The sequence below is a fragment of the Copidosoma floridanum genome, unplaced genomic scaffold (genome assembly GCF_036245765.1).
Source record: "Copidosoma floridanum isolate Cflo_tuat_1 unplaced genomic scaffold, Cflo_Japanese_pri ptg000004l, whole genome shotgun sequence".
Classification (NCBI taxonomy): Eukaryota; Metazoa; Arthropoda; class Insecta; order Hymenoptera; family Encyrtidae; genus Copidosoma; species Copidosoma floridanum.
In genome coordinates, this window is record NW_028321881.1 from 6,355,199 (window position 1) to 6,379,990 (window position 24,792).

The window sequence follows — 24,792 nt, forward strand, 5'->3', positions numbered from 1 at the left end:
AAGAGAGTCTTTCTTCGACAAGAGCTGAGTATATTCTGGCACTTACAGTATACAAAGCTTGACGCGTGAATACGCACACACACACACCTGCAATGCGCCAAGTGGACCAAGCGCACACGCACAGAGCGTTGAGCCGACAGAGACTACAAGTGTACACAGTGGACACAAAAGCCAGGCCTACTGTCGGTCGCTCTTATTTCTAACACACTCATATAGTCCATGATACTTTTAAACATGTATAAAAAAAAAATATAAATAAAATTTACTTGAACGCGGTAAGAACATAATCAGAGCATCCTTGAAGATGAACATAAAATATGTATTGATTATAATTTGTGATGTTTACATTACAATACTTTTGTTACGCTATCCAAGATCATAAGTAGTTAAAATTTTGTTATTATATTTTTAAACAACCTAAGAAATAGTTCTTAAATACTGTTTTGTTGAATAAAAAATAAATAAAAACTTTATGTTGCTATAAAGCATGAGTTTAATTATGAATACGTTGGAAGTGTTACAGAGTTAAACTTTAAAATTATAAACATTATTTAATTAAAATAGTTAACGACTTTTTTTTCTTATTTAAATCATCTATTCAACATTTTTTATAATTCTTAATAACTAAAAACAAACAAAAACTATTTATAAGGAATGCATAATGACTTACAATCTTTGATAAAACTATCAAACGAACAAATTATTTCTGTGAAAACCATAGTGAAAGGACTTCGAGGAATTATATAGGTCTTACAAGTAATCATATTATGCATTCTCTAACTAAATAATAATTATTTCTTTTCGCAATTAATTTTGTATCGATTTATCTTAAGAGGTAATATATACAAATGAATTAGAAAAAATTTTTTTACTAATCTAAAGAAAAAGTTCCAAAGTTTGTATTACATAAAATATTTACTTATTATTTAACGTTGTTGAAAAAAATTAGTGCTTTGTTAGTGAATTTTAAATTTCAGAGTCTATTTGATTCTGTTATTTTTTATAAAAGTGTAATAATTGTATTCCTTAACAAAGATATTGTAATTTTTTTATTATGTACAATTATATATATATATATATATATATATATATATATATATATATATATATATATATAGTTAGTATCTAATAGCTAACTCTAACGGTTAATCTTTATGTAGAAGTGGAAGTTCAATGCGTGGGGCGCACAGAAAGTCCAGCTAGAGATATTAATATGTATATCTCATCTGATATTAAATAGTTGTGCTTACTACACACTGATACATTTTTTTCCAGGGTTGACATTTTTTTTATTTTAGAGCTTAATTTGGCTGTTAGAAACTTTCCCTCACTTCCACTCCCTTCCGTACGCCTCCAAGCCCTTTCCTACACTGCTTTACCTCTTTTCTACACTGCACCACCCCTTCCTCACCACTTTCTCACATTGTCCCACACTTTTTCCCTTGCCTAATGACTTTTTTACTTCTTCTCCATCTTATACACTACACACATATCTGAAATAACAACATTTTTATAACAGGCTATTAATTTATTCTAATTTTTAACTCATATCTTAAAACAATAATATTCGAAATTTTTTTTATTAACATTATCTCTAAATAAAACTGTAAATAAACTGACGATTTCTTAAATCATACGTGCATATTCATTATTCATAACAGTTTATTGCACTTGATTAAGGGAATTCATTGAATTAACTAATTTTTTTTTAATCTAAGTTAAAATGTCTTTGTACAGCAGTTTTTAAAAAAATCCTTTACATTGTCGACTAATAGTTTTGCTAATAATTTTTTTAGGCACTTAGTGGTGCCGTTTTCAGAGATAAACTCTTTCATAACTGTTGTTGCGCGTGTCTCATGTAGAGATTTTTTCAAATTTGCGCTCCTTCATGTGTTTCGTAAAATTTTATTGACGGTTAATTATTTTTTTGCAATAATGATATGTTTAATTTTTTTGTATGAATTTTTATATTTTCGGATACTAAAGAGTAATATTTTAATTTAAAAATGCAATAATGACATTGGAAATCCTAATTCCTAAAAATAAAACAGTTTTTTTAACTTTCAAGCTACAATGTGTTATGTAATAGATATTTTTATGTCAATATTACTTTTTTAATACATAAATACAAAGATGTTACTACGAATATCTGAATTCATCACAAATAGTGGTCTATTACACTAAAATTTATCATTAACTTTGTAATTTATTTTTTTTCACTTTTGTCTTACGAGGTAGTGAGTCCTGATACATTGCAACTTAAACTTTAACTTAAGAAAATGACTTTATATTTTTGTCAGTTTTATCTGGTCCTTGTCCTGTTGCATAATTAACACTTTAGTAGGATGTAGCAGTTCTTTTCATTGCGTTTAGTACTGTATTTTTCCATGATTAACTGTATTCGTTATGCTATGCTAAGATTACTTAATTATAAAAAAATATTCGTTTATCAAAAATTTCACTGCAAAAGTGTTTCGTTTTCCATCTATGTAGTATTCTAGATGAATCAACTTTACCTTTTACGTTTCATAAGAACTAAGATAGCGTTTTATTCGGTGATATTAAGTTTTTTTTAGTTTAAAAATATTAAAAAGTTGTCATAAGTGTAAGTACTTCATTGTTTTTCCTATTATAGCTGATTTCGAATAATTTCATACAACCGGTAAAATTTGTCTGCAATCTCAACCCAATAAAATCTTTTTCCAAAATGTTAATTGTTATCACACAAAAAATTTACAGTTGAATACACTGTTTTCAAATCGTTCTCCAGCATCATTAATGAACTATTCCGTTTTCTAATATCTATGTCTCTAAATTTTCTTTGTCAAATTCACGTTCTAAAACGCTACTTCAGTGTTATTTAAATATAACGGTATCCTCAGAACTCTGGGATTTGTCATACTTCTTAGTAACAAACTAAAAGTAATATTCCACTCCCCTCTTACAGTTTTTAGAAAAACCCTGGAAGCACCAGTGACGATCATAATTTTCTGAGTAACTGAGAGGCACCCAAACGCCTTGCGCAATTTTGAGAAAAACGTACCCCCTGTCCCCTTCTGATCCCTTTCATAATCAGATAATGCTTCCCCTTATTATAATAAGGTCTGAGTTGTTAAAAACCTTTTAATGCCTAACACAAAAGGTAAAATTTTTCGTAAAAAAATTGAGAATGTTTTTTCACTATCTTAAATAAAATAATCATGTACAGTTTACACAAACAACTTGTTTAGTGAATTTTTACATCACGTACGAGGTTGTGCTTATAGCCTGCTGGTGACTTTTTATTAGATTTTCAATAAGTGTACTTATTATACTATAAAGAAAATAAAATCCTACAATATAATAAAATTCTACTGATGCAATATGCAATAATAAAACTATTTTGAAATCTAAATCCTGGTTCTTGTCATTACATCTTATTTTTACGAAAAAGCAATTGAAATAATTAAGTGAAACTAACTGAACTTTTTTTTCTTGGTTGTTACAAGCAGCTTATAAAACTGGACTTAAAAAAATTTGTCATAAACTACTTAACTATAACGGTGTTTGTTGAACGTGCTGTTCTGCTCCCAATTATTTCCATGATTTCTTGAGGTTTAGTGCATAAGTACACGATCAGTAAGAGCTAATTAAGGAGTGAGAATAAGAACTCCAAAGTCAGGTGTTAGTTTGAGCAACGTTTCGTTGGTCTTAACGCCAACCTCATCAGGCTCAGTCTATATCGTTAAGACGATCGTTACAGGCAGACAGATCATTGATCGTAAACCTCAAGAAATCATACTTAACTATAAGTCTAAACTTTTCATTTTGAAAAGGAAACTTCTTGTTCTATATTTCAATCTTGATAATAGTGTTAAAAAAACTTTAAGATTAAATTATTTCGTAAAAAATCTTCATTTAATACGTATAATTTAAATGAAGAGCGATTATCTATAAGTTTATTTTTTATTTTTTATTGATAATCACAATAAATTTAAATCAATAATCTATTTTTACTCTTGCATCTTATTAAAACAACATATAATTGACCATGCGGGAATGATTTTTTTCAATATAAGCCAGCATTGTTAAAACTCTGGCCTTGAGATCTATAAATTTACTATAAATAATCAAATGCTTATCAAAAATGCTTATGCTAAAGAAAGTTGTATTTAATACAGAACAAACGGTCATAAAGATGTTTTTCTAGTATTTAAAGTTATCTTTGGAATGAAATCTTTTTTTCTGATTTTTTTACCAGTTATAGTTTTGGCTGCAAAGCAACATTTAAATTATCTTGTTACTGTTAATCTTGTCCACCTTGATTTTTAAATTTAATTCATGAAGTGACAAATATTCATTAGATATTGATATAAGCTAATACTCAAAATTTATGTAGATATTGTCATCGGACTTATCAACCTCTTTATAAGTTCCATGATCTATGCTGTAATAGTAAGTGCTTATTTTTTCTCGTAAATGATTTTGAATTTTGTTATTTGAAAATTGAGGTATTTAAAATGAGAAGTGTGAATAACATCATTTATTCAACAACGTATATTTTTAAAGAAAATTGTCCAGCATACATCACCAGTTCTCCATGGTTCACAAACTTTGAATGACTTTACTTTTTCTTCTGCGATTTGTAACAATAATTATGAATGTTCTGGTTCATTACAGCCAATATAAATACCTTGTTTTTTTAAGCTGATAAGCAAATTTTATTTTTAATAACATACATTATTTTAAAAAATAAATTATAATTGCATTGGTAGGTTAGTGTTAATACGAGTTACTTAATTTATCGATATTTACCATACAGTATAAGTTTGCGTAGGTAACTAATTTTTCAATTATTACTTTTAGTTTGTAGACTAATTGTCATACACAGAATGTATAAATATATATATGTATATACATATATATGTATATGTGTGAATGTAAGTGTGTTTATTCCTATATCACATAATTATTTTTGTAGGGCTGTCCACACATCTCCCTACCCCTCATGGTCTCTCCATAGCCCCCCATAGCCCGTCCTCAACGACCCGACAATACAAGGGAAAATTATTTTTATTCCTCAGTAAATTTAACATAACAATATTTGTGTGAACACGCCTCTCAAGCCCCCCACAACCCTCTTACTATTCTCGCAGTTACTTAGAATGTTTTGTGAGCATGTAACAATAATCTTGTTTTAGTTAAAACACATTAAAAAAGAATACATATAGAGTAATTTGTCTACCCCACAGATCTCCCTTACATCTTCCCACAGAAACTTAAAATGTACCATAAAAAAACCTTATTGTAGGGTTATTGTAAATTACTCACCCCCACAGCCCCTTCATGCCCGCTAAATGAACTTATAAGTTTTTGTAAGATAATTTTATCATAGGGACAAGAGGGGCTCATTTGCCACACCCTTTCATTAAATAATAAAATTTTTTTTAGATATCTTTTATTTTTGTACTTGTCAACATCTTGCCTTCATTGAACAATAACTTTAATGTATTTTTCTTCTACTTTATAAGTTTCTGTTCCAATAACGGTAAATTTAATTATAAATTAAAACTTTGTAAACTAAAATAGTTGACAAGGGCCAAACTCTCAATGGCGTATAAAATTCCATGACGTTGAAATTGTTTTATATAGTATACATAGTATATCTAAATTACTCTACACAACTATTTTGTTGAGAGTGATGGTGTGCAAGTGTGCAAAATCCAGCTATTACTAAACAATTTATCTGTAAAAAGTATTGCTAAAATTATAAAAATAATTATGCTTTAATATTTTATCTTGAAATTTAGCGCAGTAATATTCTTGATAAGATTACTTAGAATTATGAGATAACTTTCCAAATTTTTTTATAATCCTATGTCAATGTTATGTACTGATAGCTCATATGTATACATTTATATATTTCTTAAGCCGTAAGAAGTTGCCTATGCCAGCTGTATTTTTTTTAAATACGTTTGTCTTCAGATTATCACGTAACGAAATTCTGCAAATATTCCACATAATTAAGGAAAAGTCTGGTCAAATAATTTTTTTGTGTGTAGAGTATGGGCACAATTTAAAACACTTTTTTAAATATGTATATGCATATATACAATGTTTTCCCATAATTTCCTTGACATTTCATAAATCTTAGAATTCTAGTATATTTTTAAATAAAGGTTTTTAAACCAGTAATTTTTCGAATTTGGCAAAACTAAGACCTCCTTAGGTAACAAAATTTGTTATGATTTTAGTTATCAAATATTTGTATTATTCATTTTATGTACAGACCTTTTGGAGTTCCAGTACTACCAGAAGTATACAAAACTACAGCCAGTCCATATGTGTTTTCTCGTATTTCAATCTCCTTATTTGCTTTTTCTTCCAGTTTTAGTATCAATTCTGTATCTAATACAGTTTTAGTGCCTTTGAAGATACCTAGGTTTGCTACAATTTAAACAATATGTTAACTATTATCTACAGTTTCTGATTCATTGTTATGTGTGAAAAGTTATTTGCCCATGGAAATACAATTTTGATTCTTACTCATCATAATAAAAGTATATAGGAGAAAAAAGAAATTAAACGTGCAGAGGAGAAATATAGCTTATGTAAAGGTGATTACAATATTTAAATATCTATACAAAATAACGAAATAAAGAAAAATTATTCAAAACAATATGAAAAACTTTTAGCGTTCCTTGTATGATTTATACAACCGTTTTTTTTTAAACTTAACAGGATGTTATTTAAGTCAAATGTCTGAAATTACACTAATCCACTTGAATTTTCTTATCTTATTTATAATTATAATACATTGTTTGCAACGCCTACGATTTAATTGTTGCAATGACTACGATTACTACTTGAGGGGTATACATTATAATTATAATTCCTACCTTAGTAGTTCTAATTACTTTAAGTATTAATATTACAGTTGCATTTAGGAGGAAATCAGTTAGAGTTTTCATTAGTATAACACTTACATAACAGATAATTAGTTTTTCTTGGTTTATTTTGATAGTGGAGATATTTTTCCTGATGTCGATAATTTTCTCGCGAATTTTATTTATTGAAATACTTCGTGTTAGAATTATGAACAAATTTTTAATCAATAAGCTATTATTTTTTCGTACTTGGTGATGTTTCAACGCTAGATTGTGGTCAAAGTTTTGTCGAGTGTTACTATTATTCTAAAAACTACTTGAACGTACTTCTAGATATTAAGTGTCACATAGAAATCCAGCTCTTATTTGGCTTTTATGCCATGAGGTGTGACCAAAGATATTTGCCAAAGTGGCAGGCTCTTTCGTATAAACTTTTTGGCTTGTGATAAGTGCCAATCCCTTGCTAAACATAGCCAATGCCACATCTTTTACAGGTGTCTTTATATGTTTATTGTATGATTTTCCCTTTTCATCCAAAAGTTTTCTCTCAGATTTAATAAGCAAAAGATTGTCGTGATTGCACATTTTTCAACCGTTTGTCCTTGCCTTAAGCAACTTATTTGTAAGTGTGGATAAAAATATACTCTTGTTTTTTCCTTTTCTTGTACAAGTTAACAAACTTATTAGTATTATAAAAAGTTTTACGATAGACACTAATGCCAGTAATGCCATAAAGATTTAAAAGTACTGCCGTTTTGTTAAAGTCTTTTTAATTATCTTACATGAAGCTTATACCTTTTTAAACTTTTAAATATTACATTTTTTATGTTTAACTTATAGACCACTTTTATTGCATACTAGACCAAAAAGTATGCATTAAATACTTTGACTACTGGAAAACTGGCATGGCTAGTATCCTGTTATTTGCTAACCACTTCAACTTTAATTTTGTATTTATTCATATACTAGTAAAGCTACGCTACCCTGTGCAGTTCCCTCACGGAACCCCGAATACTCTATCTCAAAATAAAAGTTGTGCAGTTTAATATTACTACTTTATATTTAAACGTCAATTGGAAGTCATGTTGTGTATACTTTATCCATCTTGGAGCTAATACTTCAAGCATGGATCTGTTATAGATCCTATACTGACAATATCATCTTTTAGGATAGTACAAAAAACACATACAGATGTTTAACTTTAAGATTTATTAAAACTACTTATATGTATATCGAATGCAATAGAAAAACCAAGTCAAAACTTTGATGTACAGTAATTAGGTCATTTATGTTTACTGTTATTATTTCAAACAATGAGTATCAGCTCGTTCGTGATCCGAAGCTAATAACTATTTAAGGCTTTCATCTTATGTTTGAATAATTATACACCCATGAGGTAGAAAAATCTCACCATTCAGTCATTATACCTAATTATAATCTAGTTGATATATACTATACAGAAAAATTAGGGTGCCATCACATGGAGCCCGCAGTCTGCAATACAAAACTATTCAAGCCTATAAGAGTGCAAGAAAGGTATCCAAAAGTAGCAGGAAAGAGAGTTTTTTTTTTCTCATGGGCTCAAGCTGTTCCATATTGCAGATTGCATGCTCTATATGTGGTGGTGGCCTAAGTTAAAATGATTCATAAATCTTATCTAAATTTATAAAGAGCTTATCAATTTAAGAATTAAATGTACCAATTTCATTGAAGCATTTGATTTAAGAAATAACTTGGAAAATAATGAAATGCCTGATCTAGACTGGATTTATTTCTCTTGCTTTACACAAAGGTATTTACCCTTAGGTAGGGCCCCCTATGCTGGAGCTCAGGACTGAATTTGCTGGCATGAAAGCCGCCTGAGCAGAAATAAAAGTGGGTTTCTGACGAAAATTGCGTGGGTCAATTTAAGCAACCAAGCTTAACCACATGTAGGTATGCAATAATGAGTCAGGCCAAGATGCACCCAAGTCAACGCTATGTTATAATCTCACTATAAGACAGATTATGTGCCAAGCTGCAGCCAAGGGGGCAGCGTGGCCACCAAGCGTGAACTCACTTTTCACTTATTTTTACTTTCTATTTGGAAGCAGGTCTGGTACGCTAATGGTCTCGATGATGCCACCACCATGATACATGTTCACAGAAAATTTTTTTCGTTATTTCTAATATCTGAAGATATTTGTCGAAAAACTTTATGGGAAAAATTCAGATAATTTTATACTAAAGAGTGTGGAAAAGACAAAATAACTATGCTTTATTACAACGTAACTAAGGTTTGATATTTTAAAATAATTTGTGCATAAATTATAAACTACGACAGTTAATTTTAACAATAATTTACAAAAAACATGGGGAAAACAGAACAGATATACATTAAGAAACACAATCTCAAGACGTTTTCGTTAAGCTCAATAGAAATGAAAAAAATGTTTAAAGAAATAATGGAAACTGCAATAAAATCCCATAGTCAATCATAAGTATCAGACCTCAAGAGTTACCGATACCATAAAAAACATATTTTAATGTCGAAAGTTTAAAATTCGAACATTGTAAAATAACATGCGTTGCATAAATAAGGAATTTGCTTGATTTTTGATAAAGATTGAAGATAAAACAATTACATTATTTAATATATCTGAGAAATTGGAAACTAACATTATTTCTAAAAAAAATTTATGAAGATAAAGATGGTATTAATGATGAAATAAACAAGGTAATTTTTACAAGTAACAATTATCTTACATCATTTACTATAAAATTTTTAGTTTTATTAAGTGACTAGCAGCCCCCCGTCTTGGCTTCGCTCGAGACTTACTAAATGAAACACCGTAGTGTGTTGACATGTAACGTGAAACGTTTTCAGTTAAAAAATTTTACATTTATTCCTGACAGTTCTCTGAACAAAAATCTTCGTATATTAAAGACATATTTGTTCGCAATGAATACAGTTTGGAATACAGTACGGTCAAATGATGAAAGCTGTCAAGATTTTAGTCTCACAAAAAATATGTATTAAAAAAAATTGTTTTTCTTTTATCTCACAACTTTATTACCAGAGCAAAAAAGTCATGGAGCTTAATCTCTACATTTTTTATTGCCACAAAAATACAAATGTATTTGCTACTTTTTAAAAGTTAGAATTTAGATCTTCAAAGATTTAAGAGATTACTGTGAGGGTTAAATGAAAAGTTGATCTCTCACGTAATGGATTCTTTGTTTGGCGATTTTGGCTGTTCCAATCTTGATAAATTTTCTGCGTCTGTTTTTTGACGCCTCAAATTGTATTCATTAGATATATTTAAAGTCTTCTTTCCAATATACCCTGTTGCGACTATTGGCATACTTACGACTTTTGTGACCCCTAAAGGCTGTTTTCTGTCAACTTTGTTAAGTTCTAACATATTTGTTTGCAAGGTAGTTCAACGTTCGATGGCCCTAAAAAAGACCAGTGAGCTTCTTAAGTAAACTCTTTGTTGACTGAAGTTAACAACAATTGTGACTGCCTAGATACCTCAGGGTGATCTTCTCTGGCCTGCTGTTAAAGCCCCAGACTGATTGGGAGAAAAATTACTAAGTCCAAAGCTTTGGGGCAAGCTGTAGTGCTCTTTTTTAACGTCTCCTGATATAATGTTAAAAACGTTGGTGTCTAAAATACCTTTTTTTGCAGACTCAGTTGTTTTGATGATCTTAGGTGAAGAGATTAGTAGAGATTGGTTCGTATTTCTTGCCCATTGGAGACTCCCGTTGGCTCAAGTTTTTTTTCCCTTTATAGCTGTTAAGTTTACTCAGCACAGACCTTGGAAAAGATTGGTGATTTCTGGTTGAATGCTAAGAGTCAAGAGGGTAATATAGGGTCGTCGGTCACCGGAGTTCCCAGCCTTGCGACGAACAACTCTGCTCGTGACGTCTGCCAGTTAATGACTGACTTGATTTAGTAGTGGCTGGCTTTATATAGTCTTTTAGTTGACGAATCGTCTCCAGAAATCGAAGTTAAAATGTATTTGTTGGCAAGGTAATCTAAACTTAGATGGCCCTTAAAAAAACCAATGAGATTAATGGTTAAGTAGGGAACGTAAATGCTTACATTGGCCCTGAAAAGGGCCAGTGGTAGAATTTCCGGTCATTCCTTATTATTATTTTTGATGATGGAGAGACAGCTATTGGTAGCTTGACTCTTACCCTTGTAGTCTCTGTGGACGGAGACCGTACATGAGGGAGAGGTACACCGTTGATCAAAAATATCTCTTCTTTGGGTTGTTCCCCGGATCACCAACCGGTCATCGTTAGTCTGGAAAATATGGGGATGCCGTTAGGGACACGACCACTGAGAAGGAAGCTGTTATGGCTGCCCATGCCCCTCAGGGCTGTTTTCTCTAGCTTACATTTACAGTATAAGATTATCTGACAGCACCAGGCCAGATTGTGGTACGGCCACGTAATCTTGAAGGGTTGGAGCAGGATATGCTCTGGCTAGACATGTCTCCTGGTACTCAACTGGAAACGTCGTCGGTTAGAATTAATTTTTTATTGGTGGCACTTATCAATCCAGAAAGTTCAGGGTGATAGTAGACCTAGAACACTTGCCCATTGGAGAAGAGCGTCGTCGGTAACCGGGATACCCAGCTGCACGACTATCATCTACATTTTTGATGCAGCTCGATGAACTGCCAGTAGACTACTGCAGAAATTCCGGCGACGCTCTGGCTTGCTATAACCACACTTATTCAATTCTGTTGCAGGTAGCTTCGATTTTATGTCGACGCCACCTAGCGGATCCTACGGAACTAAAGTGAAAAGCTGGCGTATTTTTGCAAAACTTTTAACTTATTTATTGCAATAAATATTAAATTTTTCAAGATAAAAACCATACTAAAATTATCTAGGAATTGTCAAGAATCGTATGCGAAATTTGAGCAGAATCGGTTCAGTAGTTTTCGCGATTACCGATTACAACGGTCTTAGCAACTTTGCTTTACATATAAGTCAGATAAGAGATACCTATTATATATGTATCTGAAAAATCTAAAGGTAGGCATTGCGCCGATAATAATATAAATATACATTTTTTAATTCAAACTCTCAATAATAAAAAATTTTATATTGTCGTATTCAGGAAGTAGAAGTGATTCTATGGTTTGTAATTACTCATGTAAATAGCATGCTTGAATTTTTTTTTATGAGAATCAATATCTAAGAATAAATGTTTCTTATTTTACGTAGGATCTTCTTCTTTTTATTATTTACTGTTACTGTATAATTTATAGTTGTATATGATATTCGAAGTATAGTTAGTAAAGATTTTAAAGTAGTATTGATAATGCTAAATTACATGCCGAGGGAACAATAAATGAACATGTCTCTTTTTTTTAGAGTACAGATATCATATACTGCAATGATCCTCACTGCTATAAGCCGTACATGACAGCTGTATTTCAGAAGCCCAAGTCTCAATGCATACAAAAAAAGCTATGGTTAATACGCTCGCTCTCTTTATGTATATATATATATATATATATATATATATATATATATATACACATGTATGTATATATATATATATATATATATATATATATATATATATATATACATGTATGTATATATGTTTATAAAGAGGTGATTTCTGCGGAGAATAGCATGTATGTAAGGGTAATTATGAGAACATAGTTAATGAAGGGGTTACTTATGCGGACGTATGTTTATTCTACTTTTTATAAAAATTTTACTAATATTTCAATATATTCGAAATCTAGGGACGACATAGAGCTACTCATAGCATCGTTTTATTATATTTTTAATACAGCATGTACTTGAAATTAAGGAATTTACAAATGAGAATATTAATGTAAAACTTCTTTGTAAAAAAATAGAACCTTAGTCTACAAAAGTAAAAATCAAACTTTCCATTAATCAATATTTAATATTAAAATAACAAAGCGGCAATATGGTATGTCCCATTGCAAATAAAATCTCAAAATTTGTATTATTATAATATTGGCGTTATTAAATTTACGATAAATCTTGTAATAATAAAAAAGCAAGTATAAAATGAAAAATTGTCCTGTTCTGTAATTTTGCAAAACAAATTTTTTTATTAAAACTCCAGATTTGAAAAATTAGAGTCAAAGTTAGAGCATAAATGAAGAATTTTGTTACGTAAGTGTTTCTATTTTATTTTTTAGTGTAAAAATTTTTACAAAACTGCCATGGCTCAATACCTTATGTCTTTTTATGTGTGTATGTAAAAATTTTACTTGGGCTTTGCCCCCTGCGCTTTTTGCGTGCCAACCCCCAAACTATTATTTAAAACTTAAAATATAAATCACTTAATATCTACAAAATGATACACTTGTTATTAAAACAAACAAGTTCTAACGAATGGTACTTAGTGTAATCTTTTTTTTGTAAAAATGTTCCTTATTTCACAATATACCAATAATCTAGGTACGATATAGAGCTTTGAATACCTATATTTTATTATGTTTAAAATACAGCATATAATAAAAATTGAAGTACTTAGAAATAAAAATTTTAATATAAATGCTTTGTTCGAAAAAAAAAATGTACATATCTCTTAATTTTAATTTTGTAAAATAAGTTTTTTACTGCAACTCCAGATTTTTAAAATGACAGTCAAAGTTAAAATTTAAATGAATTTAAGAATTTAAAAAGATGGTGTTGAAATAAATACGAACTTTTTTTAATTTGTTTCACTTGTAAAAAGTCTAATTATTAAGATGCATTATATTTTTTGTAACACCTCATTTCTAAGAGAAAAATGAAAGCATTATGAAAAATAATCTTTGACAAGAAAAAAAAAAAAATTGGAAACGATTAAAACTTTCTCGCCGTATAATAATTTTGATGTTTGCTTGATTCTCTGAACTATTTGGTGTACAATATGTTTAGGATTCTTACATCTTCATATCAAAACGTATGGTTAATCATGAGAAAACAAAGGTTTTTGTAGTTAAGTTTGGAACTTACTCATAAAAACTTTGACCATGTGATTTATTCATTGTCATGGAATAAGCTAGAACAAATGAACACTGTTTTATGTATATGATAGGCGGTCTGTTTAAATGAGTACTGGTATTTGTTGTGATTCTTAAAAAGAAAACTTTTTTAACAGATTTCTTACCAGTTACTATTCTTACTTTTAAATTATATACAAATAATTTTTTTGTACTTATTCTTTTGTCATTGCACAAGCCATGGAATATACTCGAGGTTCTTATTAACATAACAATAGCATTTACTCTTAAATTTACAATATGGGGCGGTCATTCTTTATGTGTATTGTTTAATGTTTTTATAGGATATTTCATATTAATATTTTTATGAGTGCGATCACTACCATCATGTTTAGTACATTCTTTTGTGTACTAAGTATGTTGTTTCCCTTTAATAAAATTTAAAATTTATTTATTAAAAATATATGAATGTCTATAAAAAAACAATTATAACTACTTTTTTTAGGCAGCTATTTCTACCATTCCCAATAACTTTCTTACAAGCATTATTAGTTTTTCATCCTTAGAGAAGTGTAGAAAACTTCATGATGTTGTTTTTAATATCCATTAACATAAATTAAGAAAGGTAAATTTGTACACCACGTAAACTGTTTTAAATTTATATTTTCCAATATTACCGTAAAAACGAATATTTTATAACTTTACTAATCGTAAAACTTTCACACCCATGCCTTATCGCTGAAAGAGTTTGTCTAAAATCACCTCCTGAAATAAATATTTTTTCAGCGATAACATACTATTATCACATGAGTCTTTTAAGGTTTCATCCACTATTTTCAAATCTTTCTTAAGGATCACTAAGACTTTGTTCCCAATTCTTACATACACTCCTTGTAATTTTTTTTGTGAGTTTCATATTCTTAACAGTGCCGTCTTTACGCATAAGCTGACGAAGCCCAGGCTTGGGGCCTCGACCTTGATGGGGGCCTCTTCATATTCAATTTTTTTTTTTTCAACAAATTTCAAGCAAAATTCGAATTTTATTATTCGTTATCCAATGATAAATTTAAAAAATCTACTATGAGCATAAGTGATGAAGTTTTAATTTATTATGGGTCTTACGTTTTAAAAGATATTCAAAAATATTTTCATTAAAATAAAATCTTTTATTAAAGTAAAAAAATTACAATAATTTACAATTTTTTTCTTGATTTTTTTAATGAAAAATCAGAGATAATGTTTTCAAAGTCGATGTTGTTACAAAGATATGATTCAATAAACATTAGTGCCAAACTATTCAGTCTTGTATCTAGCATTGTGTTTCTGTGCTCATCTTTAAGAAATTTTGGAGCTGAAAAAGATGTCTCTCCAGTGCAGTTTGTTACCATCATACATAAAAATATTCGGAAACATATTTCAATATTTGAGAAAGTAGAAACTAAGAATTCTTTTTTGACTCTGGCGTACAAATCAATTATCGATAAATTACTTATTTTTCCCGATGTTTCCAAATAAAATTTGAAATGAACACATTTAGAAATCAAAGATTCTGTATGTGTATCAATATCATATTTTTCAGCTAGTGTTTCACACTTTTCTTTTATTGCTTCGTCAGTCATCTCTTGCAAATGGGAAAAAAAAGCTGAAATTCTCATTGAGTTTACTGTACGCTAATTTTCGTTTTTTCAGGTTAACAGAAAGAGAATCTATAATGGGATAAAAAGTTTCAATTTTTAATGAATCTTCTTTGTTGAAAAAAGTTTTATCACTTTGTTCCTTGAATCTTGTTAATTTAACACTTCTACTCTTTAATCTAGTTTTTTTTCATTAATTGTTATTTTATTACTCTCAAAGAATTCCTTGGTTTTACTTATGTAATCATCAAATATATCTTAAATTATAAAGGTACTTCTCAAGCAAATCAAGTAAGTTAACAACCAAAGCTAAGTCCAATGTCTCTTTTTGCAAAGTTTTGTTAGTTAAATTGATTTTAAATGAAACATCATCCCAAAAAATGGTTAGAAAAATATTATCAAATTGAGTAAGTTTTTCGAATAAACTTGAAGACTCGAGTCTAGTCTCACTTGATTGTTTTAAATTACTGGAAAGAAGCAAAAGAGATTTTGAAATATTGCCATAACTTCCGCGGAGAGCAGTGAGAGAATTCCTTCTGGCTGACCATCTGGTATCGGATAACGGTTTTAGCAGCTTTTCTTTGTCACGTAGGACTGATACTAACTTTTGCCACTTATATGTGGATGCCGAAAAAAAAGTGTACAATTTCTGCACTAAATAGAAAAATTTTGTGACTACAGTACTAAAGTCTACGCTTTTAACGCTTATCGAATCCAAAGAATGGCCAGCGTTTATTTAATTATTATATTTAATTTCTTTAGTCTAGCTTGGAGGCCTGAATATTGTCCTGACATATTTGACGCATTGTCATATGACTGGCCACGACAGTTATTGATACTAATACCATTATCATTAAAAAATGTTAAGACGACTTTAGACAAATACTCAGCTCCATTGCCTTTAATAGGAATAAATGCCAAAAATCTTTCACGTGGACCATCATTGGTGACATAGCGAATAGTAAAAGTCAATTTGTCCTGATGTAAAATGTCAGGAGTTGAATCTATACTTATAGAATAATACTTTGCTGCCTTGACTTCATTTATTACATAATCAAAATTCTTATTTGTTATTAGTTCTAAAAGTTCTTCACAAATATTGGCTGATAAGTATGAAGTATAAAGTATGAAGTATATGAGTAATTGTTTATCGATATAATCAATAATATTTTTTCGCTTGCTGTAAGCTAATAAACAATTTTTATGCTCTGCACTTTCTTTGTGCTCATGAATTCGTTTCATACCGTTCCTTCAATCATCGAGTTCCGGGTGAACTGAACTGATTATTTTGGGTTGACAATAATTTGCATATAAAGCAATATACTGATCCAGAGGACGGCGAAAATAACAACCATTTGAGATTAATTGTCTCACTCAACACTTGTCAGCATTCTATTTTTTTTCTTACCATTTGGCTCATTGTATGTACGAATAGATTTTTCAAAAACATTATCAATATTTTGAAATATTGCTGGGCCTTTTTGGATACAATGTGCAAAAAAAGTATCACTATTCTTTCATTTAGCTGGATCTGTTGAATAATGATCTCTTTACTATTCTCTGTAAAAATTCAAATAAATAAATTTATCATTTAACTGTGCATACTAATAATTTATTAACTTATTGTATTTAATATTTCCATTACTTTTTTTCTTCAAATTTGATTTTAGGTATACGTGTTTAAATTGGTGAAAAATTATTATTAGTCATTCGTAAAATTAATCCAGAGAAAAATTATAAAACAATACTCAATCGAATAACTCTGGTTATTCGAAAGGTTTTTAATATGTACTCATAAAGCTAAGAAATATATTATTATGTATAAAAAATATACATATAACAACAGAGCTTTGACAAGTTTTGGTATACTTTACTCAGAGAACTAGACTGGACTATAATGATCGTGAAGAAATCTAGTATATCAGGCTCAAATACAAGTTAATTAGTCGAGTTATCTGCTCAATTTGTGATTCAGATCGTTCCAAATCAGAAAAATTTATAATGACTTATGAGGTCGAGAAAATAATCCGCCGACACAGCTAACGAGAGACTAAATAGCTCTACTGTCCTCTAACCTCAAAGTCGCACCTTCGCTGCTTTGTTTTCGATTATTGGGCAGTAAAATAGTATACGTAACTCGTCTAAAAGGCTTTTTTACGAACCTCGTTACGGCCCTTGCTTTTGGCTTGTGCCGCAAACTTCTTGGTTCGTAAATACAGCCTTTCGCAAACTCGCTCGTAATCTACTAGAGATATTGAAATACCTAAAAATGACCCAGGTGTTGATGTTCCAACTTGTAATCTATCAAAAGTTTTGTTACTGCAATTTAATTGCAAATCTCCATCATCGCTGCAATCTAAAAGTATTATCACCAATTAGAATAATAGGGAATCAAAACTTAATTAACAGTAGTACGAAAATCTTTGAAAAAATGCACCTACTTGACGTGTCAATATCGTTTTGCCTGTGGCTATCATTTTGAAAGATGGTTAATTTTTCAATTTCACTCGGCTCAGGAATACTTTCACTACCATCACTGTGATTAGCAACTGCTTCTTTTGGCTGCAAAAACTTTGAAATTTTAGGCAAACTTGCTTGAATTTCTTCAAGATTCTCCTTCTTTTTTTTGGCTTTAGCTCGCTTTACTGCACCACTTGGATGCATGCGTTTTATTGTAAAATTTTATTTTGTCCCAAAATTTTATAATAAAAACCTTAAACCATGCGGATAACTTAAAGTATTTAATTACAAAACACAACACTTGTTTCAGCTAGCTTTCACATCGATAGAGAGTTTGCGCTGGTTTTTTGCAGCAGATGATATTGCCACTGAATGTATACTCTGACCTACCAGAGCTCTAGTTAAAAATGGCGGAATGAGAAAGAAAAATTCAAAATGCAAAGAATAAGATTTTTTGAATAAGTTTTTAAATTAGTTGTTTGATGTTATGATAATTCTATTAAATTCAAAAGAAGCAAATTTACTGGGCAATCATTACTAGACGTTCATTTTTTATTGATTTTAATAATCAACCAACTCTCTGCATTGCGTACACAGAGAAAAAAGTTACAGAAATTTTCATGATAAAAGTAACGGTAAAGTTGTGACCAGTTTATTTGCACTAAAATTTTCATCGTAGTTTCACGATAATTTGTATGTAGCAGAAAAAATAATCCTCATAGTCTGCAACACTTTTTGCCGCTAAGCTACGGTAATTTTTCCCTCGATTTTTCCCCTGTTTAAGAAAAAGATTACGTTGACAATTGACGATGTAGGTAATTACATTAGTCGAGGAAGTTGCTCTCAAGGTAAGAATTTTTTTCTTTTGCATTACACTTTTTTACCTTGATGAAATCAATGTGATTACCAACTCTGTTAATGTTAACCTGTGACGTCGTCTTTTTCGCATGTAATTTTTTAATTTACTAGCCTTGTAAGGGTGCGATAAGAGGATCCCTTTTAAGAAAGGAGGATCCATTATTTTTATCAAGATAGGATGAGTTCATAAAAAACCGTAGAAGAAACCTAAATTCTAATTTTTATGTTATGTAGGATTATGTAGGACATTGTTAAAAGGTATTGTAAAGGTATTGTAGGTGTAAAAAATAGGACTCTTACTTTACTTGCCAATGTTACATGATATAAAAAAAATTAAATCTAAATTAGCGCTTTCAAATTTGCTAAGTTTATTAATATGATGGGCATTCACATGCCGTATACATCAAAAAACCAAAATAATTAGAACTGCAATATTTTAGGGGTACACCTTACATAAACGCTTGCTCACATTTACAGGATTTATAAAACATATTCTTTCAATTTTTTAATTACATGGTTTACAATAATGTTTCAGCAAATTAGCATTTAACTAATTTGGGTCACCTACTTTTTCTTTGATTTAAGTGGGTTTTAGTATTTGTCAATTGACTTTTAAGCCTAATGCTTAATGAATATTTTAGGGGGGCCTCCATCTGTAGTGGCTTAGGGCCTCGCAATCTATAAAGACGGCACTGATTCTTAAAAAAGAACCTTGAAAGTTATTTAAATCTAATGGTAATGGAAATGTTATATAACTTGTTCTCTGCTTAGGTAACACAATGAAAGTAATTGAAAGTAATTCTCATCCAAGCCCTATATGTAACCTTTTATTTAACAAAAAATTAAATTCAATGTTGCATACAAACTTGTTTTTCCAAGACCTCCTGAGCTATTAATAAGATATAACTTTGTTTTAATATTTATAGTTCTATAAGGATTTTTCTTTTAATAATATTGAGTTTAATATATGAATTCTCGAAATTTATTTCTAAATTATTAACAGTTTCATTGTAATCAATATCTTAGGATGTTGAAGTTTTATTTGAATTTAGTTATCCATGATCTTGACATATTTTTTTCTTAAATTTAAACATTTAATTTAAACAAAATGTAATATTATTTCACTTACCTTTTTTGAATCTTCAACAATTATTTTTTAGAATGATTATCAAATAGTCTTACCACAAATGTAGGCAAGTATTAAGGAGCATGCGAGAAATTTTCTCAATTGCCATGGCAGCATTAGAAATAAGTGAAAAAATTGCTGACAGCAATGCTATGGAGTATCACCACTTTTTCCCACCAATTAGAGTACCCCGTTGCGACCAAGCAGTCAAACCAGGTACATGCTCTCTTTTATTTGCGAAGCACGGTAGGGATATGCGCCTACAAGAAGAGTAGTAGGTTCACGTGGAAATGTGTACATAGGCACACGTTTTGGAAATACGTTGAAGAGGTATACCAAATGTACGCCTACTGCGAGAGGAGTGGAAATATCAGCTGTAGCTGTAGAGCTCAGCGCGTAACAAAAGCAAGCGACGACCACGACAGCTACGAGTTTTTCTCGCTACTTGCACTTAAGTGATATCTATAAGTACAATATGCTGTTTGACTGACTTTAATCTTATGATTCAATATATTAGAAATTTAGAGTGCATAAATAAATAGTAAACAAAAAGTTTTGGCAGATGCTTATAATATTGTTTGGCATTTTCCGTTATAATATACTAATCTCTGGCAGCACAACGCTATAAGCTTCCTTAAATATTTTTCGACACGCTGTGCGCAGAGACCTTGATTATGAAATATCTGTTGTGGCTTTAAGGACATCGATTTACACACGCAACTCACAACTCGTGCGAGTGTGTGTGTACATCGAGATTTTTGCAGAGCCACATTAGATGGCTCATAATCTCGTTCCCCGCGCATGATGTGTCGAAAAGTTGTATACATTACACGTGTAAGAGGTTAGATGATTGACACGTGTGCATCAATTGCCTTCATTGGGCACTAGTATCGTAATGTACTATTATATACTTGTGAGCTGAGTTCAACTAAAACTAAAGCAATAGCAATTTTTCTAAGCATAGTGTAATGTATGTTATGAACTGTTTTTTTAACTTTTAGAAAATTTATCTTTACTTGCTCGATTTAAAATTAATTTGAGTAAAAACCACTCAGAGCTGTTACATAACATTGTATTTAGCCCTATTGTTAAGTAAAGTGTAACTTTTTTCTTTAAACTCAAGTTTTTTTTGGCGTTGAATTAAAACAGTAATATTTTTTATAGCTTTAAACATATAATTTTTTTGAAAAACTGTTTTTTGTTAATTTTTGTGTACTTATAAGTAACATACAGAAAGACTTCTTCCGCACTGAGAAAATTCTTGCAAGTGCCATGCTACTTCTATAGGATTTCAATAGCTACTATTTACATACTCTTATTTTTCGTTAAAAATTTTTGTATCGTCTTCTGTATCATTCATGTTTGTTTTTGTTATTTATCATGATGCTTCATTCTTTTTTTTATGAATATAATTAAAAATATACTTCATACTTTGCTTGTTTAAAATTAAAAGAAAAATATATCTTTTATTTTGAATCTAAGTTCCGACTAGACTTGAGTTTATCACCATATTTTAAAACTAAATGAATATAAAATAAGATTTATGACACATAATTTATTGATTAAATTATAGTGGGAGGCCAAAATATTTTTATAAAAATAAATACTTCATAGTTTCGTTAATGATAAAACTGTTCGGAGGAAAACCAACACATGGGCAGCTCATTAGGTAAAGTAACTGTTGGTCATAAAATGGTCAGTATAGTGAGTTAGATAGCTCATAGGAAAATATTTTCTTATTAAGCATGATAACAGTTTAAGTGTGCTTAATGACAATCGCCCTGCCCTTTAAAAAGTATCCAGTAGAATAGACTATGTAGTACTATCATTAATTTACGAACTAAAACTTTTTTAATCATTTTTCATTCTATACATGTGATTATCACATCTTTTGTGACTTATTAAATATGTGAATTAAATATAAGTTAGATGAAATAAATATAACCACATAGATATAATAAGATTTGTCAGATATAATTGAATTATAGTGGGTAGCGTGTGGTGGCTCAGTCGGCTAGATCGTGGATTGGCACACGGGAGACCGTGATTCGAGTCCCGGCCAGTGCGACTTTTCGGGCATGTACCTCTGTGATTCATCACATGTGCTTTTTCACCACGCAATGCTCCTCAAGGAGGGCTTAGGCAACCTCTTCGCAGCAAAATTGCCTAATTTCCCCCTACCCCCTCCTGTAATGGGAGGCCTCCCATCTCTTCCTTGTCCCTTTCTCAAGTGCTAAGTGCCCTCAGTAGTGCCCTTATTAAAGGAGCTGGACGTAAAGCACTATAATTTATAAAAAAAAAAAAAAATTATAGTGGGTAGCCTGCGGGCTGACCAGAGGTGGACCTGAGATCTTCAGGGCGTACAGAGAAGGAGTGGGTGGCAAGGTAGGTCTGGAAAAATGGGATGATTTTATTTGGGTTTAAATAATGAAGAAGCGTTAAAATTTTTTCCTTACTTTAAGTGGGGCTTAAAAGCTATTCCAAAATATCGGGGGGGTGGTGGGGAACGTCATAGGGTGTTGGAGACTAAGTTTGATTTTTAAGATCTAAGAATCCAAAAAGAATTTTTATTCAAATTGCATCCGAGAATAAATCAGAAATTAAAAATATTGTTTAGCTAGAAATTTTTCAGTCATTTGAAAATATGTAACTTTAAAGATCGTCACATTTAAACACACGTATGTTAATTCATAAAAACCATAAAAAACAGATATGTGAAAAATGTGGAAAGAGCAAATTTTCAAAGAACAGATGGGCTAAAACGACATATGAAATGTCACAACATTAAGCTAACAAAATAAATTATTGTTTTAAAAGCTTAATTATGTTTGTCTATGCAATTATACCTCCTCCTAAATTCTGTTTTTTTGTTAATGAAGTCTTCAGGTAATTGAGAATTTTATATTTGGGTAAAGTAGACATGGGCCAGAAAGAGATTTGCAATGTTAAAGTTCAATCAAGTTGAACAAATAATGGCACTTTAGAGACACATAGTGAGTAAGGGAAAGTGAATAGACAGAGGAAGACCTATAATCAGTGACTTAAAAAACCCCTAAGAACAAGGTATGACTTGGGTACTAAATTGCGTATATTTTTTAACATTTATAATGGTAAAGCATTTAATGAATAAGTATTTTACGGGGGGGAGGTAGAGGTTGCTCGAGGGGGAGCTGCAGGGGAGATGAGGGGGAGTGGAGGGAGTGGGGGAGCTAAGACTTAATTTTGTCAATACAACTATATAATATAGGGATATACATATACATATCTTCCTATATTGTCTAGTTTTCTCGGTGGGGCATTTCACACATCCCCCCCAACAGCCCCCAACTGCCTCCCATTTACCCCCCACCACCCCCGACAAAATAAGGGAAAAACCTGTCATTCTTTTTCTTATTTTGATATATCATAGTTTTTTCCGAAACCCCCACAGCCCCCACGCATTTTTTTGTGACCCCCCCACCCCCCCAACCATCTGCCACACTTCTTTTGGGGACCGTGGATCACATCGTATTTATCGTATTTCTTGGACCTTGATGTGTACACAGACGTGTACGTGTCATACATGGATAAGTCTATTATTTTTAATCTGCTTCAATGTTAAGTTACTTCAAGACAAAACTGTCTTATCGCCACGATTTATCTCATCGTCAAGATAAATTTAAAGTCATAATTGAGTTATAGGGGGTCATTGCACAAAGTATTATTCTTATTATATATTGAATTATCAAGTTAACCGTTATATTATATAGTTATTCGTGTGGGGTATTTCAAGCACCGTTCTACCATATAAAACCATTCATATTGGGAGTTTTAAAATTATTTAGTTATTCATGTTTTACTTAGAGTCTTTTAAAAAAAAATATAATGCAATATATCATAGAAAAAATATGTCATGTATACGTTTGTACCGTTGAAATTTTTATTTGTAAAAAATGTTAAGTAATCAGAACATGTTTTGTTTCTTACACTGTATTTAATTTTCATTTATTTTTCCACACCACCCAGGAGGTAAATAGATGGACTTTATACATTTGAATAATACATAACCATTTCATTTATAAAACTCAATACGACCAAAAATTAATTTATATCAATTGTATTTCTATTTATTTGTAAGTATAAAGTTTTTGGTGTGTTAAGCTTTTTTTTTATTAGCATTTACGATAAACTATGTGTAAAATTTTTATGTGTATGTATTACATTATTTTATATACGAATGAATAATACCAATACATACAAAAATTTAAATTACATTTAGTTTATCATAATTACGAACTGTGGAAGTTTCACATTAAGGTGACTTATTTTATGGGTCAACTTATAAAGCCCTATTGAACCACGAAGACTTAGGTCTATTCCTATTCTGTTTTAAATCAATTTTTAAATTGGTACAATTAGTACAATTGGTACAACATAATACAGCTTTATAGGATGTATTATTAAGTAATAAATTTTGTCCATACATATAGAAATATCAAAATCATGTTGTTATTATTAGATACATTATTACTTATAGTCAAAAACTTCTTTCCAAACTACATTTTCCATATCTTAAATGTTTTCTCTGTCGATTTAAATGGAAATTCCATTCTTATTTTTGCATCTTGATAAAGCCACGTACAATTAACCATGAGAAAATAGAGGTTTTTTTAAGTATAATCCTACATTATCAAAATTTAGACCTTGAGACTTGCTTATAGTCGTAGTAAATGCTACAACTAATAAGAATTCTTTTCTATATAAAGTTAAGGGTAACGATGAAGTATTTCCAGTATTTAACGTAATTTAAGGAATAAAAACTTTATTACAAATTTTTTCTCCTGTAACTATTTTGCCTTCTATGTTATACTTAAACTATTTAGTAATTCGCA

At 30.4% G+C, this 24,792-nt stretch overlaps 1 protein-coding gene across 1 annotated transcript in view; it reads right to left on the bottom strand.

The window, feature by feature from the left end:
- The window catches only part of e (nonribosomal peptide synthetase ebony), a 913,052-nt gene that overhangs the window by 796,014 nt on the left and 92,246 nt on the right, over positions 1-24,792 (bottom strand). The window contains exon 2 of the mRNA XM_089595875.1: positions 6,271-6,426. Within this exon, the coding sequence (XP_089452001.1) occupies positions 6,271-6,426 (156 nt within the window). The remainder of the gene's footprint in view (positions 1-6,270; positions 6,427-24,792) is intronic.